Source organism: Scomber scombrus, chromosome 23 (assembly GCF_963691925.1).
Source record: "Scomber scombrus chromosome 23, fScoSco1.1, whole genome shotgun sequence".
In the NCBI taxonomy this organism is placed as follows: domain Eukaryota; kingdom Metazoa; phylum Chordata; class Actinopteri; order Scombriformes; family Scombridae; genus Scomber; species Scomber scombrus.
This window is the reverse complement of record NC_084992.1, coordinates 10,194,225-10,211,168: the sequence shown is the minus strand read 5'-3', so window position 1 is coordinate 10,211,168 and position 16,944 is coordinate 10,194,225. Positions and strand designations below refer to the sequence as shown.

General features: G+C 38.6%; 2 protein-coding genes and 2 pseudogenes across 2 annotated transcripts; 3 read left to right on the top strand and 1 right to left on the bottom strand.

The window, feature by feature from the left end:
• Window positions 1–1,636: 1,636 nt before the first annotated feature.
• LOC134005524 (tripartite motif-containing protein 16-like) lies at window positions 1,637–3,190 on the top strand (annotated as a pseudogene).
• Window positions 3,191–5,495: 2,305 nt separating this feature from the next.
• Window positions 5,496–7,009, top strand: LOC134006054 (tripartite motif-containing protein 16-like; annotated as a pseudogene).
• Window positions 7,010–7,716: 707 nt separating this feature from the next.
• Window positions 7,717–12,724, bottom strand: gmpr2 (guanosine monophosphate reductase 2). Its single transcript, XM_062445077.1, has 10 exons — window positions 12,675–12,724; window positions 12,110–12,232; window positions 11,492–11,611; window positions 10,867–10,950; window positions 10,595–10,768; window positions 10,424–10,505; window positions 10,101–10,207; window positions 9,661–9,703; window positions 9,175–9,334; window positions 7,717–9,045 (listed from the first exon to the last, which is right to left on the bottom strand). The coding sequence occupies exons 2-10, from the start codon at window positions 12,194–12,196 to the stop codon at window positions 8,856–8,858; spliced, it is 1,047 nt and encodes a 348-aa protein (XP_062301061.1). The 5' UTR covers window positions 12,197–12,232; window positions 12,675–12,724; the 3' UTR covers window positions 7,717–8,855.
• A 1,145-nt stretch (window positions 12,725–13,869) lies between these two features.
• nedd8 (NEDD8 ubiquitin like modifier) lies at window positions 13,870–16,603 on the top strand. Its single transcript, XM_062444532.1, has 4 exons — window positions 13,870–14,048; window positions 14,185–14,232; window positions 14,323–14,405; window positions 15,450–16,603. The coding sequence occupies exons 1-4, from the start codon at window positions 14,031–14,033 to the stop codon at window positions 15,556–15,558; spliced, it is 258 nt and encodes an 85-aa protein (XP_062300516.1). The 5' UTR covers window positions 13,870–14,030; the 3' UTR covers window positions 15,559–16,603.
• Window positions 16,604–16,944: the final 341 nt, after the last annotated feature.

Here is a 16,944-nt window from a genome sequence, read left to right as displayed (position 1 = left end):
AGGATGAGGAATATTAGAGCCAGATCATTTTTTTTATTTTTAAATGTGTGGAAGATTTTTTTTCTTTCATTTTGAGAATTAAGTCTAAATGTTGAGAATAAATTTGATATTTCAAGATTAAAGTCGAACTTTTGAGAATGAAACAAACTACTTGCATTTGAGCATTTGGCTGCCTTTTTAAAGCACTTTGTATAGATGAATTGGTGAACATGCCTACTCCAGAATCGGTTTTACTAACAAGGACAAACACAATTTGGTGATTAGTATAAGGATTTTAAGATATAGTGCCGAAAACTGTGTCTGTTCATGGGAAGGAACCACACAAACATGGAAGAACCTGATATACCTGCTAATGGACAGATGCATGGGTATCGGTGGTTACACCTGCGTGCAATACAGAGAGGATATGTAGCATCACAAGATACTAAAAACATGACGACACAACAGACATGATGAAGTGACACCACTGCAGGTCAGCCTGCACGGTCCAGAGCGTAGAGTCGGTGAAACACACATCTTCTTTGACTCCTCGCTTTCTGTAATATTATTTCTGTGTTAATTTCTACGGAAGCTTATTGCATTCATTCAATAAAAAAAAATACAGATCCTGTTTTTCTGAGTAATTTTTTCTGTTTTTCTGAGTAATCTTTTTTAAAATCAGTTTTTCTGAGTAATTTTTTCTGTTTTTCTGAGTAATTTTTTTTTAAATCAGTTTTTCTGAGTAATTATTTCTGTTTTTCTGAGTAATTTTTTTGGATCAGTTTTTCTGAGTAATTTTTTTCCTGTTTTTCTGAGTAATTTTTTTTGGATCAGTTTTTCTGAGTAATTTTTTCCCCTTGTTTTTCTGAGTAATTTTTTTCCCTGTTTTTTTGAGTAATTTTAAAAAAAATTACTCAGAAAAACAGAAAAAATTACTCAGAAAAACTGATTTTAAAAAAAATTACTCAGAAAAACAGAAAAAATTACTCAGAAAAACTGATTTAAAAAAAAATTACTCAGAAAAACAGAAAAAATTACTCAGAAAAACAGGATCTGTATTTTTTTTTATTGAATGAATGCAATAAGCTTCCGTAATTAATGCATCACATTTGTAAAAATACTTTCTTTGTTTACATTACTTTATTTCATACATTCTGCACATGTACATCCCGCCACACAGCAATGATAACCCTCTTTATTGTAAGTGTCACCCAGTGATATAACATCATAAATTAACTAGTGTAACAGGTGGCCAAGGTAAACAATATTCACAAAACAGATTCAAGTTACCTCAGCACATTGTGTACATTTTAAATTAAATTAAAAATAATTCACAAAAAGTAAACAAATAAGTGACATTTGATTTCATATTCAAAAGTCTGCTTGCTATATGCCATAAGTCCATAGGTTTAAATTAATGCATCATGTTATTTGTTATACTTTGTGAGTAAAATCTGAATCTGCAACATGACCAGTTTGACCAGAGACTAAAGAGACCAGAGATGAGTGAACAAACACAATTCACCAAAATTTGATTTCATTTTCATTTTTCTGCCAAAACAGAGTCAACCAGGGACCAACAAGGAGCATCCTGAGGACTCAACACCCAATAATATTCAACAAAAAAAAAATCAAGCAATCTCAGGCTTTTGAAAACATGTCTGACAGTACACAAAAAGACCTGCAAGTTATCTTTTGTGACGTGTGCACAGATGAGGACAGGAAACCAGCACGAAAGACCTGCATGAAATGTGAGATCTCCATGTGCGTCCAGCACCTCCAGATCCACCTGACCACTCCTGTGTTGATACAAACTCATCCTCTGACTGAGCCGATGGCTTTATGTGGGACCACTAAATGCCCCCAACATGGCAAACTGCTGGAGTACTACTGTCTTGAAGCCATTGAAGGCCAGCACCGCCTGCACAACATGAAGACCTTCTCCACAGCCCACAAGGAGCTCATGGAAAAGCTCAGTGCTGAGCAGCAGGCCTTACTGGTGAAAACTGATGATGAGAACGTGAGTCTGGAAAAGTGGGAGAAAAGTGAAAAAGAGAAGCTTGGTTGCTGTAGTGTGCGTCTCATTGAGGCTTTGACTAGCCTGCGTGACATCGCCTTGACTAGCGTCCAGAGTTCAGTCTCTGCTCGTATGGTGTCCATGAAAACCAGTAAGAGCAGCATGTAAGCAGCACAGGAGGAGAAAGACACCTTCAGATTCCTGCAGATGTATTCTCAGGTGCATCAGGATATGGAGAAGGCCAAGGCTGTGGATCTGAGAAAAGGGTTGGAGCCTGGCAGCAATCGTGACAAACTGGCTGAGGAGATGAGACAGGGTGGTAAAAAGATGACTGAGCAAGCAGACCAGTTGTGGTGTTCTTTGTTGGCACTGATTGACCCTGAAAACCACCAGGAGCTCATTGCTACTAGTTCAGACCTGATCTTTGACTCGCAGAATTGGAGCCCTGGCATATCACTGTCCAAAGACCAGAGGAAGGTTTTCTATACTGATCACCTGGAACAAAACTCTTCCTGCATTTTTCGCCTTAAGAGTACCGAGTCTGTTTCCAACTTTCAGAAGTGGGTGATCAGCCTTTCTGAAGACTGTGACTGGACCATTGGTGTATGTGACAAAAAATATGCAAAAGAGTTGAACAATGGAGATGTCTATGGACTGTGCTGTAAAGAAGGTAAAAATCTCAGCGTTCTCACAACAGAATATGATGACGTTATTGATGCATCTGATTCCATGCAAAACATGCAAAAGCCCAATGAAGAGAAAAAGCGCAGTGTCTCTCTTCAGCCGATCAACCCTCCAGGTGAAGATGTGGCAAAGATAATGACCCAACCACAAAAGGTGGAAGTGGTGTGGTGCTTTCCTAACTCATTATCGTTCTTCAGCAGGAATGGCCAGCACCAGAGAATAAAAATAGTCTCAATTAAGATCGGCTCCACCAACTGGGAACTAGCTCCTTTTGTTCATTTTGAAGGGAAAAAGTCAGAACAGAGTGTGAATAAGGCAAGTGGATTATTTAAAGCTCAACCACAATACCAGAAGGAATGGAAATGCTCATGTGGGATGGTTTATACTGACCCCAGAGATGGATACAATCACAGAGGGACCTTTTACAACAAGTCTTCCCAGGCCACCTGTTCTTGTGGACAAGCTATCGGTGCCCCGCCCATCACAGAGGTGTTTTGTGAACTTCTGTAATGGACAGACATATTGGTGTCTACAGCCCAGATCTTCAAATGATTAATCATATTCATTTTAATACCTACAAATCATTATCAGAATCAGATTTTTCTTGCTTTCACTGAGTGAATATAAATGTCACTGATCAGTGCCAGGTTGTAATGAAATGAATGTATAGTTCAGTAATAATGATGACAGGTGTAAATCAAGTTTAAAGAGAGATATTTTTTAAGATAAGTTGAACATATGATTAAGTATAAATAATGAAAGTGTAAATGAATATAATGAATTAATTAAAAGATTTTGTGCTAGATTAACATGCACTGATTTCTACCTGGAATTCATAGTTTGCATGCCTTTTACTAAAAATGTAATGTATTTCACTCCCAAAGAGCAATGCCAAAGTGTTTGGGTAAGTCAGAATAAATTCCCATGAGATGAAATTTAAATTTAGCAGTAAACATATCAAAATGGCTTCAGTCACATCACTCTGACTCCACCCCTGAAGGTTTGGTTTAGCATGTGACCCTAAGCTCTCAGGACACTGAAACTGTTTTGCGGTGCTGTTGCAGCAGAGAAGTCAGACCACAGACTGAGAGACCAGAGACGAATGAACAAACAAAATTCAGTTAAATTTGATTTCAGTTTCAGTTCTCTGCTAAAACAGTGTCAATCAAGGGCCAACAAGGAGCATCGTCAGGACTCAACAGCAAATAATATTCCACAAAAAACAAATGAAGCAATCTCAGGCTTTTGAAAACATGTCTGACAGTACACAAAAGGACCTGTAAGTTATCTTTGTGACGTGTGCACAGAGGAGGACATTGTAAGATGTTAAGAATATTTTATGGCTTGAAGCCTAACTTCCCTGTTTGTTGGTGATGTATGACTCTGTAACTCTCATGTGTCTGCAGATGTATATTTTACCATTGGCTCTAATCAATATAAGCTGATATGTTTGACTACTCATGGATCATTTCTTTGTTCCTTTTGAAGCTATAATAGATTAGGTTTGTTATTTGTTTGTTGAGATAAGCAGATGTCAATCTGTGTATGCTGTCTCCTTATTGTACAATAAAAATGGTTTAATCTTCAATTTAGCAGTGTTTTTTGTATTATTTTATACGTGTTTCGTGTTTTCAGACAATTTCCATGAGAACTGATGATGCAAACATGATTAAATATAAACAATGACATTGTAAATTAATATGTTCAAATAATTAGAAGATTTTGTGATAGATTATGCTGGACTGATTACTACATGGATTTCAAAGTTTGCCTACCTTTCCCTAAATGTTTTATATATTTCACACGTAGAGCAACACCAAAGTGTATTTGTAAGTCATAAATAAATTACCATGAGATAAAACTGAAACTTAACAGTACACAACGGCTTTATTCATGTCTCTTTGGCTCCACCCCGGAAAGTTTTGGTCAGCATGTGAGACTAAGTTCTCAGGAAATTGAAATTGTCCTGCAGTGCTGCTGTAGCAGAGAGGTCAGAAAGAGAACCATAAAGAACTTTTCGCAGTGGTAAGATTTTGTTGTTTATGCATCTTTTCTGTCAGATGTATAATTGTAATCTCTCAATATCAACTATTAAACAACAATTTGTCTGTTTACTGATTGAAGCTGCACTTGTGGGAACTGTGCTGATTTCACCACCCAGCTCTTCCGTCGTATAAGGCTGGTGGCCACTGTAGCTTTTAATTCTAACTTATTTAATACTGGATAGTTTAATTATTATTGCATCACATTATTTTATATTTTATTTATTGTCATCACTTCATTTCATACATTCTGCACATGTACATCCCGCCAAACAGTGATGATAACCCTCTTTTTTGTAACGTGGTTAGGTGTGTCAACCAGTGATAAAACATGATAAATGATTAACTAATGTAGCAGTTGGCCAAGGCAAACAATATTCACAATACAGATGCAACTTACTTCAGCACATTCTGGACATTTGAAATTCAATAAAAAATAATTCACAAAAAGTAAACCAAAAAAATTCAACCTTAATTTGATTTCATATTCAAAAGTCTGCTTGCTATATGCCATAAGTCCATAGGTTTAAATTAATGCATCATGTTATTTGTTATACTTTGTGAGTAAAATCTGAATCTGCAACATAACCAATATCACCAGACACTAAGAGACCAGAGATGAGTGAACAAACAAAATTGATCAAAATTTGATTTCATTTTCCGTTTTCTGCCAAAACAGAGTCGACCAGGGACCAACAAGGAGCATCCTGAGGACTCAACACCCAATAATATTCAATAAAAAACAAATCAAGCAATCTCAGGCTTTTGAAAACATGTCTGACAGTACACAAAAAGACCTGCAAGTTATCTTTTGTGACGTGTGCACAGATGAGGACAGGAAACCAGCACGAAAGACCTGCATGAAATGTGAGATCTCCATGTGTGTCCAGCACCTCCAGATCCACCTGACCACTCCTGTGTTGATACAAACTCATCCTCTGACTGAGCCGATGGCTTTGTGTGGGACCACTAAATGCCCCCAACATGGTAAACTGCTTGAGTACTACTGTCTGGATGACAGGACCTGTCTCTGTGTTTCCTGTGCCATTGAAGACCAGCACCGCCTGCACAACATGAAGACCTTCTCCACAGCCCACAAGGAGCTCATGGAAAAGCTCAGTGCTGAGCAGCAGGCCTTACTGGTGAAAACTGATGATGAGAACGTGAGTCTGGAAAAGTGGGAAAAAAGTGAAAGAGAGAAGCTTGGTCGCTGTAGTGTGCGTCTCATTGAGGCTGTGACTAACCTGCGTGACATCGCCTTGACCAGCGTTCAGTCTCTGCTCGTATGGTGTCCATGAAAACCAGTAAGAGCAGCATGCAAGCAGCACAGGAGGAGAAAGACACCTTCAGATTCCTGCAGATGTATTCTCAGGTGCATCAGGATATGGAGAAGGCCAAGGCCGTGGATCTGAGAAAAGGGTTGGAGCCTGGCAGCGATCGTGATAAACTGGTTGAGGAGATGAGAAAGGGTGGTGAAAAGATGACTGAGCAAGCAGACCAGTTGTGGTGTTCTTTGTTGACTCTGGTTGACCCTGAAAACCACCAGGAGCTCATTTGCACTGATTCAGACCTGATCTTTGACCCCCAGGTTTTGGGCCCTTGCATGTCACTGTCTGAAAACAAAAAGATGGTTTTCTACAATAGCTGGATGGGTCAATGCTCTGCTACTCTTCTTATCGCTAGCATCAAATCTGTTCCCAACTTTCAGAGTTGGGTGATCGGCCTTTCTGAAGACTATGACTGGACCATTGGTTTATGTGACAAACAGTTTCCAAAGAACTTGAAGGATGGAAATGTTTTTGGACTGTGCTGCAAAGGTGACCAGCTCAGCATTCTCACAACAGAGTATGATGATTGTTCTGATGCTTCAATGCCCCCAACAAAGAAACCATGCAGGATTTCATCTAAAACAATTGAATTTCGTGGCAAAAATGGAGATGAGGCCGTATCACGACCTGAAACAGTGGAAGTGTTTTGGAACCTAGCAGCGTCTTCGCTGTCCTTTTTCAGCAGAACTGGACAGCACCAGAGGGAAGAAGTACTCACAATTAAGATGAACCTCAAGAACAGTGACCTGGTTGCTTTTGTCCAACTGGGAGAAGTAAATGCCCCAAATAGTTCAGACTGGCCCCATCAGCAATGGCGGTGCTCCTGTGGGCAGGTTCACAACAGGAGAATGAATAGATATGGCAATGGAATGTGCCAGTACTCACAACAGGGCAACTGTTCCTGTGGAGCAATTATTGGTGATGCATGCATCACAAAGATAATTTGTGAACTTGTGTAATGGGTGCTTCACATCTTTCATGCATCAGGTGCTGAATCCAAGAAAATGTAGATACACCCTGCTTCCAAGACTCTCAGTAAAATATTCCCTTTGTATGTGATGATGAGCTGATTCAGACACAAAAGGTTTTAATCTTTCTAAAGTAAATTAAAAATATAAATTCTAAGGGTGCATTTTAGTGTTGTCTTCGGGAGGCAGAACATGGTTTACATCTGTAACTCACAAGTTTGCCCTTTTAACTTTACTCATAACCAATCATTACACAAATCTAGAAGTGCACGGCTACACATATTTACAATAATAGTATTTCTCTTGCTTTCATTGCATGTGTCTAACTGCATTTATTAGTGTTAAGCTGCTGTCAAATTAATATGTAGTGGTAACAGTGCACATATCAGTAAGACGTCCATGTCTTAATTGTTTTAAGTTTACAAAATACAAATCATACACAATAGGAAGTAGGATTTCTTCAGTGTTTCATTCTATTAATGTTAATTATTTTGTTTTGGATGTTGCCTTGTATGTGTTTGACAGTCATTGACAGTTAAAGGTGTTTGTCTCCATCTAGTGGTGACAAATGTGTCATTACGCCCACATTTTACAGTATCATAGTATAGCACACGGTCTAATTAAGTTAAAATGGCAACAAGGAAATGTATGTCTCTTGCATGTTACGAATGATCAGATCAAAAATAAAACCAGTGAAATTGGAGATGTGGAATGTCTTTATTGACCGGATAAAATGTAACGTGAAAGAAGTGTATTAAAACCTTTCATACTTTCACACTAATGCGACTGAATAAAATGAAACCCCACAGATCATGTAACAACAGCTTGAAATTGTGTAACTACAGACACAGTGTGAGGTGAAACCATACCTAATACTGATGGTGTAAAACAACCGAGGCTAATTCCAAGGAAGGACCACTTACTTTAAAGGCAATAATGAAACATAACTTCATTTGAATGTGTGCATCACTGAAATCACTCAAACTTTGGTATCAATCAGGAGCAGCTGGAACCAGAGAGGAGAAAAGCTGTAAATATCTTTACACTGGAGAAAACCTCTGGTATGAATGCAGCACTTTACAACAAGAAATGTCCACATATGGTCCATATATAAGTAAATTCTCCCAAATCTGCTAAGATACATATGCACTAATAGGTGCTGGAAAAAAAAAAGTATGACACTGCAGTTTCAAAACATTTCAATGAGACAATAACTGATACTAAATATTAGACTCTCAAATCTCAAATTACAAATTATTAAAGTGCAAAACTTAATTTGTGATGGAATGATTGAATTTCTAAAAACAAATCCATTTCCTAGATAGCCACAGCAGTTGCATACATATTTAGGTTAAGACGTTTGCTATGACATGTTGTATGTGCTGGTTATGGCATGTGGCATGCTTCTCGGCCACAAACTGTGAGACAGCCACAGATTTGCATACATGTGAAAAGAACAATTAAGGTCCTTGTATTGGAATGATGAGATGCGGCAGATATGAAAAGAGCAGGAGAATTACTGCTCTAGCTTATATGAGGCTCTCTAGAAACCCTGAGCCCTGAAACACTTTGTGGCTTCATGAAGAAAATGATTTTAATTTGAATTCGTCTCAAAGTCTGTGTGTTGAAAAAATATTCAAAAGGTGAATTAAGTCAAATCTAATATATTAAAATTGCATTAAATTCCAAGTCAAAGGGGCTTAACTTATGTCAAAAAACTAAAAAGGATAGGGAAAGATGCTGTATGTCCCTTTAAAATGTACAAACAGCATTTCGGAGTCAGACAGGCAGTGTTGCAGACTTCTCCTTTGTTTAGAGATGAGATTGAGCTGGACGTTCAGCTGTCGTTGCCGAAGACGGTGTTGAGCTGCTGGGTGACCCTAATGAAGGTGGTCCTGCGGCTCAGCTCCTTCAGCTTGCCCGCCCCAACATAGGTGCAGGTGGAGCGGACCCCGCCCAGGATGTCTCGTATTGTATCGTCCACGGGACCTTTGTAAGGAACTTCCACTGTCTTCCCCTCAGATGCTCTGAAAGACAAGCAAGCAACTATGATTATCCACAGAAAAGAAGGCTTAAAAGTATCAGCTGAGTGAAGTTCCCACCCCAGAGTAGAAAAGAAAGATGCTCAAATCATATTTCTTATCCCTTATCCTGACCTGTACTCAGCCACGCCCCCTGCGTGCCTCTTCATCGCCACTTCGGAGCTCATTCCATAGAACAGCTTGTATTTCTTGCCGTTTTTCTCAATGACCTCTCCCCCGCTCTCTGAGTGGCCTGCCAGCATGCCACCCAGCATCACAAAGTCAGCTCCGGCACCTAAGGGTCACATAGAAAATAAAAGCCAAATAGTGAGAGATCTGGTTCAACAGACTGTGAAATCATGTGACTGTGGAATTTAATTATTTGGGGCAGTGGTGGCCTGAATGTGAGGGAAGCAAGCTTGTGACTGGAGAGTGGCTTGCTTTTTCACTTTCCTCCCTCAATACCACCACTGAGGTGCCCTTCAACAACCCCCCCTAACTCCACCTGATCCAGTTGAAATCATATCAGATAAGTGAAGCTCAGACTGTACTGGGCAGCTTCAAAGTATCAATGAGTGAATCAGAGCATTGTTCTGTGTATAGATATATTTGGAAACTCACCAAAAGCCTTTGACACATCTCCCGGGCAAGTACATCCCCCATCCTGTGTGAAAGAGGAGAGACGGGGCGAGACAAAACATTAACACCATGTTGTGAGTCTGACTCGAGATCATGTTTTCAGCCTGGAGGACAAGATAAGTCTGCTCATTCTCAGGGTGAAGTACATCTCTAACATATCACATGAGAAGTAGTAAGTTACTGCACCTGGACAAATAGTGGCACACATAAACACCCCCCCGCCCCACCCCTCGTTGGTGCTGTATTTTGTCTGTCAAAAAGTGTCAGATTTGCTCTTTCCCCATTTTCAGTCTTTGTGCTAAGCTAAGCTAACTGTTGCTTTATATTTACCACACAGACAAGGAGACATCAGCAAGAAAAAGAGCCAATTCCCAAAGTGTCAAACTATTCCTGTAACATTTTTGTAGAAGAGAGTCACTCACAGAGATTATGTGGCCACCCAAACCGTGAGCTGCATCTGCACACTCAATCACAGCGCTGAGCTGGGGGTACCCCACCCCTGTCTTCTTACGGGTGGTGCACACAGAGCCTGTAGAAGACACACAGAAGACAGATTAGTCTTCCAAGTCTGAAGTCCAGGAATTTTTTTAAGCATGCTTTTTGTGGTCTGTTTTTTTACTTCATACACAGTTCTATAAATTAATTGACAGACAGAGTATTAAGACATCTTTGTGTTATCGTTCTCTGCAGGCAAAGTTGCATGTAAAGAGCAGAAATGTGTTAGTAAGTGTTACGCTCTGATCACCTGGTCCGATGCCTACTTTGATGATGTCAGCGCCAGCGAGGATCAGCTCCTCCACCATCTCTCCCGTCACCACGTTTCCTGCCTATGCACAAAAAATAGAAAAGAAGAAGAAGTTCGTCCTGTACTTATCTCTGAAATAGAGGAAGTGCATTCTCTCTGTCATCTACTGACCATTATAGTGTGTGTGGGGAACTTCTCCCTGACGTCTTTGACAAAGTGGACAAAGTGTTCAGAGTAGCCGTTAGCCACGTCCACACAGACGTACTGCAGCTGTGGCACCGCCGCCAAGATGGTGGAAATCCTCTCAAAGTCGCTCTCGCCCGTACCTGTGCTGACCGCTAAACTCTGTGAGATAAAGCGATAAATGTGACACAATCAATACCACACCGTATAAAGTTAGGGATGGAGAAAAAGGAACAAATTATGGATTAAATGATGAGTACCTGCAGGCATTCAGGATGTTCTTTTGCAAACTCCTTCCAGTCGTCCACAGAGTAATGCTTGTGGATTGTGGTGAAGAGAGTGAACTGATGGAAGAAAGCAATGAATTAATTGAGATATTTATGCAGAGCCATAAAGCAACGAAGCAAGTTAATTCAGCAGTTTTAAACTCATGAATATACAAGTGACCCATTCTCTAAATCTATGAGGTGCCTCTTATTTACTGTGGATTATAAATCCAAGATGATACTGAATTAAGGCTGGAAATACATGGCAGCAGGTGTTATAAAACAATCATTTAGGATCATTATAAGAACATATGCCGCCTATAATTTAGCTCTGACGTCTAGGAAACCGTTTTGGAAAGGCTCTTGTTTAATCTGGTCTCCGGAGAGAGCCACACGGAAAGTAGGGCCTGTCCTCATTTATCAGCCTGTCATGTATTATAAGGATTATTAGCCATTATCTTGTTCACAGCCTAGATTAAATTTAGGTTTGGACTACCTTTGTCACCTATCCTTCAAAACACTGGTACAAAAAAATGTGAGTTCTCTGACTTTAAGTGATCTTTGCGGGATAATAACTAATATATATATGCATTCTGTGTAATGTAATAATGTAGTTTACCTGGTGTAAAGCCAGGGCCATCTCAAAGGTCCCCACAGTGTCCATGTTAGCAGCGATGATGGGGATGCCTTTGTAGGTACCCTTGGAGTTCCTGAAGGTGAAGCTCCTCATCAGATCCACCTGAAAGAAAAAAATACAAATGTGTTTTGAAGATTGAAAGAGGTTTTCCTTGCTGTAATTATTCCTCCTGTTTTACTGGCTGTTAAAAGATCAGAGGTGTAGTGGAAGTATAGTAACAAAGAGAGGGTCTCTGGCACTAACAAGGCTGTAACATTGAAAGATATTTACTTTATTAGACTCATTTTGACAACTGAAGCTTCATATTGCACTCATCCTTTAATGCTTTTATAACTGTGCCCCATTTATTTAATCAGTTTGAAACTCCCCTCATGAGTCACATGGCTGATTTATAATGCAAGCTTTCGGTTAAAGGATTAGTGCTTGAATTTTCTGACCAGGTGGGAAACTGAGGATGGGGGATTAACACTTCTTTCTCTCCTTTTAAATAACTACTCATGATGAGTGCTCACTCAGAGTATCTTCACAGGGTAACTAAAAGTATTTGTATTCAGATCAGTTAGTTTTTAATGTGGAGAGAATCCACAGCTGTATATGTACCTCACTCCTTGACTTGAGTGTGCTCCGCTTTGGGCGAAGGAGCACATCCTTGAAGTCCAGTTTGATGTCATTCTCAATGCGAGGCATTTTGGGAACAGGATGTACAACTGTAGAGTGCAGTGACTGTTGGAAAACAGAGGGGTCAAAGGTCAAAATGGTTGCTTTGTGCTGTGTTTTTCTTTTTTTACAGCCCCCCTTCACATATTGTTATTACAAGCTATTATCTACAAGCACGCATTGTTTAGGGTCTAGTTAGTAAGAGTCCATTATAAGCAAAGATCATTTAAAATAGTAAAGTTAGTCAGAACTGTAATTACTATTGTATGTAAATGTCATAAGACGCTTACACGCTACTGACTATGCTGCTAATGCTACTCACACATCACTAAACCAGATGTCAGAGCAGCTTTAGCCTCCATGTCAAAATTCAAGGTTACATATATTAAACGTGTCGCATTTGAAGCAGCTCTTGACACGAAATGCAAACGCGTTTATTTTAGCATTAAGCGCTAATTAATCCAAGACTAAGTTATATAATTCATGAGGCAAAAAATGGAGGAGTTACCTTTGTTGGAAAGTGTGACAGATTTTTTGTGCGTACCGCCGCTTCCTGTCCCGTCGTGTCAACGCGGGAAGGTTTATGAAGGCGGACACGGACTCACCGCTCTGTAGTTCTTAATTTATGGTGCGTTCAGGTGCAAATCCCCCCAGTTGGGGAGTCGTTCTTTCCACTTTGGTGTGTTCATCAGCTTTTAAATCGTAATGTGGAAGATGTGTTGTAGTTTTTTCCTCTGACTGTATATAAATTATTATTATATTTATTTACATTCAGTGTGTTTTTTGTTGCTACGTAATATAAAATCTCTAAAATGTCTTTTCGAAATAATATAGGTCACTACGTGAACCAACAGTTACAACCTAATACCATATTACCAGGGTTGGTAAGGTTATTTTGGAAATGTAATAGGTTACAGATTACTAGTTGCCTTATTTAAAGTGTAATAAGTAATGTAACTATTTCAATTACTTAATAAAAGTAATGTAATTTATTACATTTGATAACTTTTCTAACTGTTAGGGTAAGTGTATCCATTAAACCCACTAAAATCTAAGTTCGGGTGTTTTTCATGGATACTGACATGATGTATAATCATTTCTTATAACATTTGAAAATGTATTCATTAGTTCATGTAGAGTTTGTAATATAAAATAAAAATATTTTATGAAAACATTCAAAGGTCTGGCATGGGCTTAATTGGTACTGTGACACCATTTAATCCCATGTGTGCTCCAAATAAGGTTCATGTCATAATTTATTTACAAAACATACATAAAAAATATTGTTTTCAAAGAATTAAAAACAGCAATATATGTATTCAGTAACATGTTGAATGCAATGTTTTTCTCAGTTAATATAAAGAATTACAGTTACATTAATTGTGCAATTAAATAATAATTGATATACGGTCATGTGAATTTTGCCAGTTGAGATTCATTTTTTTTACTATTATTTCGACAACACCTGAATGCCACATTTCACAATAAACTACAAATGCACGACCTGATTTACGAGACCTTGCACTGATGTCGTAAAGTCTTGTTTTAGGCGTTAATTAAACACATTATAATCATTCACACCATTAAAAAACAATTTATAAGACACATTTTGTAAAAAATTAACATCAGATCAATCCCATGAAGCGGAACCTTTGACACACAAGAGTAACAAGGAGGAACTATTCAGTGTGACACACAGGAAACACACAGACACTGGTGTATATATTTGGGAAAGGAGTTTCTTCACTAAAAATAACGAATTTCAACATTAATTTTCCACACAGGAGCTGCGCAAAAAAGAGATCCGGCTACATTATAATCGCAGCTCTGTTCCCTCCGCAGTGAATTTAACCACACAACAAAGATGCTGATTAAAGTGAAGGTAAGACACAGAAACATGCATTATCCCGTTGAATGAGCTAACTAATGAATCATGCCTGTTTATTACTGACTCATTAAGTTTTATACAATGTTTGTACTTATTAATAATAACCTGAAATACTCTTTTTTTTTTACAGACACTCACGGGAAAGGAGATAGAGATTGATATAGAGCCCACAGATAAGGCATGACTCATTTATCATTACAGTGTGTTGTAATTATAACCTTTTATTCATTTCTTGTGGTTAAGTGAAGTTATCTTTATTTCCATTCAGGTGGAGAGGATTAAAGAAAGGGTGGAGGAGAAGGAAGGGATCCCTCCGCAGCAGCAGAGGTTGATCTACAGTGGAAAACAGATGTAAGATGAACACTTTATTGACTGAAGGATATTTAAAAAGACCAAAAAGCATTGATTAATGAGTTTCCAAAGCCTGTTATATATTTCATTATTCTGTCTGGGCTCACTAGTGAATCTGCTGGCTTGAAATAGTCAAGAGATACAAGAGGTTTTATTGTCACATGCAAAGAAAGGCAGTGAAATTTGGCTTCTTTGAGCTCTAAGTCCAATTAGAGTATATAATAAAAATGATATAGTAAAATGAGAGAGAAATATACAAATAATCATTATATTACACATAAGTAGTTAATAGATACATAGTTTATTGACTTTTAATTAATCTTGCTGGTTACTGCTTTTATGCTCCTATGTTTACGATGTTTTTAGGTTTTTTAAATCTGTCTTTTATATTGATGCTTTTACATTGTAGCATTTGAGATGTGCTTGTATTATTATTATTAATATGATGATTGTTGTTGTTGTTGTTGTTATTATTATTATTATTATAAGTAATGGATTATAAGTACTAATGATTACAATTTTGTCTTTTTGTGGGATTTCAAGAAAAATATAGAATAAGACCAGTTTTATACTTTAATCAGTTTAGGAAGAAGTTGCATATATTAAACTCCAGAATAATGTTTTATGCTGTTTAAAGGAGTTAATTTATGTTTTTGGTGACATAGTAGCATTGTCCCTACTGTCATATTAACACAGATCTAAAAAAACACCCAAAACATAAAACAGTATTATCAAATTTAATTATATTTCATAACAGAGAATTTTGTTCTGTGTCTCCAACAAACGCACATTTACCTTCCATAAGAGTGGCATCTGTTAAAAACTACAGCACCCAGCTGTTTTAGGAAATAACTAGAACTCAGTACTCAGCGTAACTCAGTCCCATTGTCCCTGCTGTCATTTAAAATACATTTTTTCTGTCTGACTTCCTCTCCTCTGATCTCCTCCCTCCCTCCCTCCATCCATCCATCCATTCCACCCTCTCCTCCCTCCCTCCCTCCCTCTCCTCCCTCCATCCATCCCTCCCTCCTTCTCTATTTCCAGGAACGACGAGAAAACAGCAGCAGACTACAAAATCCAGGGAGGCTCTGTTCTCCATCTGGTTCTTGCTCTACGAGGAGGAGAGACGCTCTACTCTCTGCCTGCGTTGTAGCCATCCTTTAAAAAAACAAAACAAAACGACAACAAGAAAAAAAACAAAAAACACGCCTTAGCTTTTTTTGATGCCTACATAACGCGGATAAACTGAAGAAGAAGAAGACACACGGCCACCGGTAGCAGATTCACCCGGTGGCGATGTAGGCAGCCCAGAGCCATTTGGAGAAAGAGTTAGATGAGGTTCTACATGTGGCAGCCAAGTCCTTACAGCCAAAATGTGATGGCTGCAAACACCCCCTCCTCCTCCTCTTCATCCTCCTCCTCCTCCTCCTCCTCTTCTTCCTCCTCCTCCTCTACTCTAATGTTGCCATTAAAAAAAAAAAGTTACTTAAATTGAAGAAAGCTTTACCTACAGATTCACAATCCAAAGCTAATTTGGCTGCCTTCTTGCGCCCCTTCATACATCTCTGAGGCAGGCGAGGCTGAGTTCCCCAAAGGTTATCTTTGTTCCCCTGACTCACACTGAGGAGGACACATCTGTAGCAGACAGATACTTTCGGGAAATCCATCCTTAGATCCTTCAGAGTTGGACACAAACAAAGATTTAGTTAGGGTTTTTTCTTATTTTGTCATTTTATTCTACTCTCTACAAATTGCCCCCAACTCCCTTCACCACTTCAGTATGATTATTTTAAGGCTACTGGGTGTATCAGTGTACCCCATGTAGCTAAAATACATTCAAGGGAACAAAAGAATTAAATGACATGTTCTGTGTTCTGTCTCCAAGAAAAAAACGTACTTATTTTAAATCATGTACCCCATCTTTACTCCTGCTTCATGTCCAATGAGTAGGATAATGTTTTATATGATTTTGATTTGCTTTTGTGCTGATTGCATATTTTACTGTCACAAGACGAAGCCTGAAAACAGCTTCAGTCTATATGTTTGTTTAGGTTTGTTTGTATGTTCAGAGAAGCAACTTTAACTTTTGGGATTGCGGCGTACAGCAGCACCCATCTGCCCCCCCCCCCCCCCCCCCCCCTTCAGTGTGTACAGAATTGTGTGAAATTGACCTTTTCTGTGGATCATTTGTCAGTAGAATAAACAAATATTGATGCTGAAAATGCCTCTCTTCTCTTTTCTGTGTTCTTTATACATAAATGTTCAATACAGCCGAACGAGACGTAAAAAAGTTCATTTACACATACTTTTTTTTATTCTTGTCACACACTCACCAACAATATGTACATTTTACATTTTTAACACAAAAATAGACTTTGAGAGGCATGTTAGTGTAAATGGCTCTCAGAATAGCAGGTACACCTGCCAACAGCAAAAAGGCGACTTAAAGTAGAGACCGATGTGCACACAAAATGATTGAGAAACAACATTCTTGTCAGGCAACGTGTCGTAGTGTGATAAAATTATTGCCAAGAAAAGA

Coding starts and splice junctions, on each gene's coding strand:
- nedd8 (XM_062444532.1), top strand. Junction 14,233..14,322: donor ATATAGAGCCCACAGATAAG/GCATGACTCATT, acceptor ATTTCCATTCAG/GTGGAGAGGATTAAAGAAAG. Junction 14,406..15,449: donor ATCTACAGTGGAAAACAGAT/GTAAGATGAACA, acceptor CTCTATTTCCAG/GAACGACGAGAAAACAGCAG.
- gmpr2 (XM_062445077.1), bottom strand. CDS start 12,196: ATGCCTCGCATTGAGAATGACATCAAACTGGACTTCAAGGATGTGCTC. Junction 10,769..10,866: donor AACATCCTGAATGCCTGCAG/GTACTCATCATT, acceptor TTTATCTCACAG/AGTTTAGCGGTCAGCACAGG. Junction 9,046..9,174: donor GGGGGCGTGGCTGAGTACAG/GTCAGGATAAGG, acceptor CTTGTCTTTCAG/AGCATCTGAGGGGAAGACAG.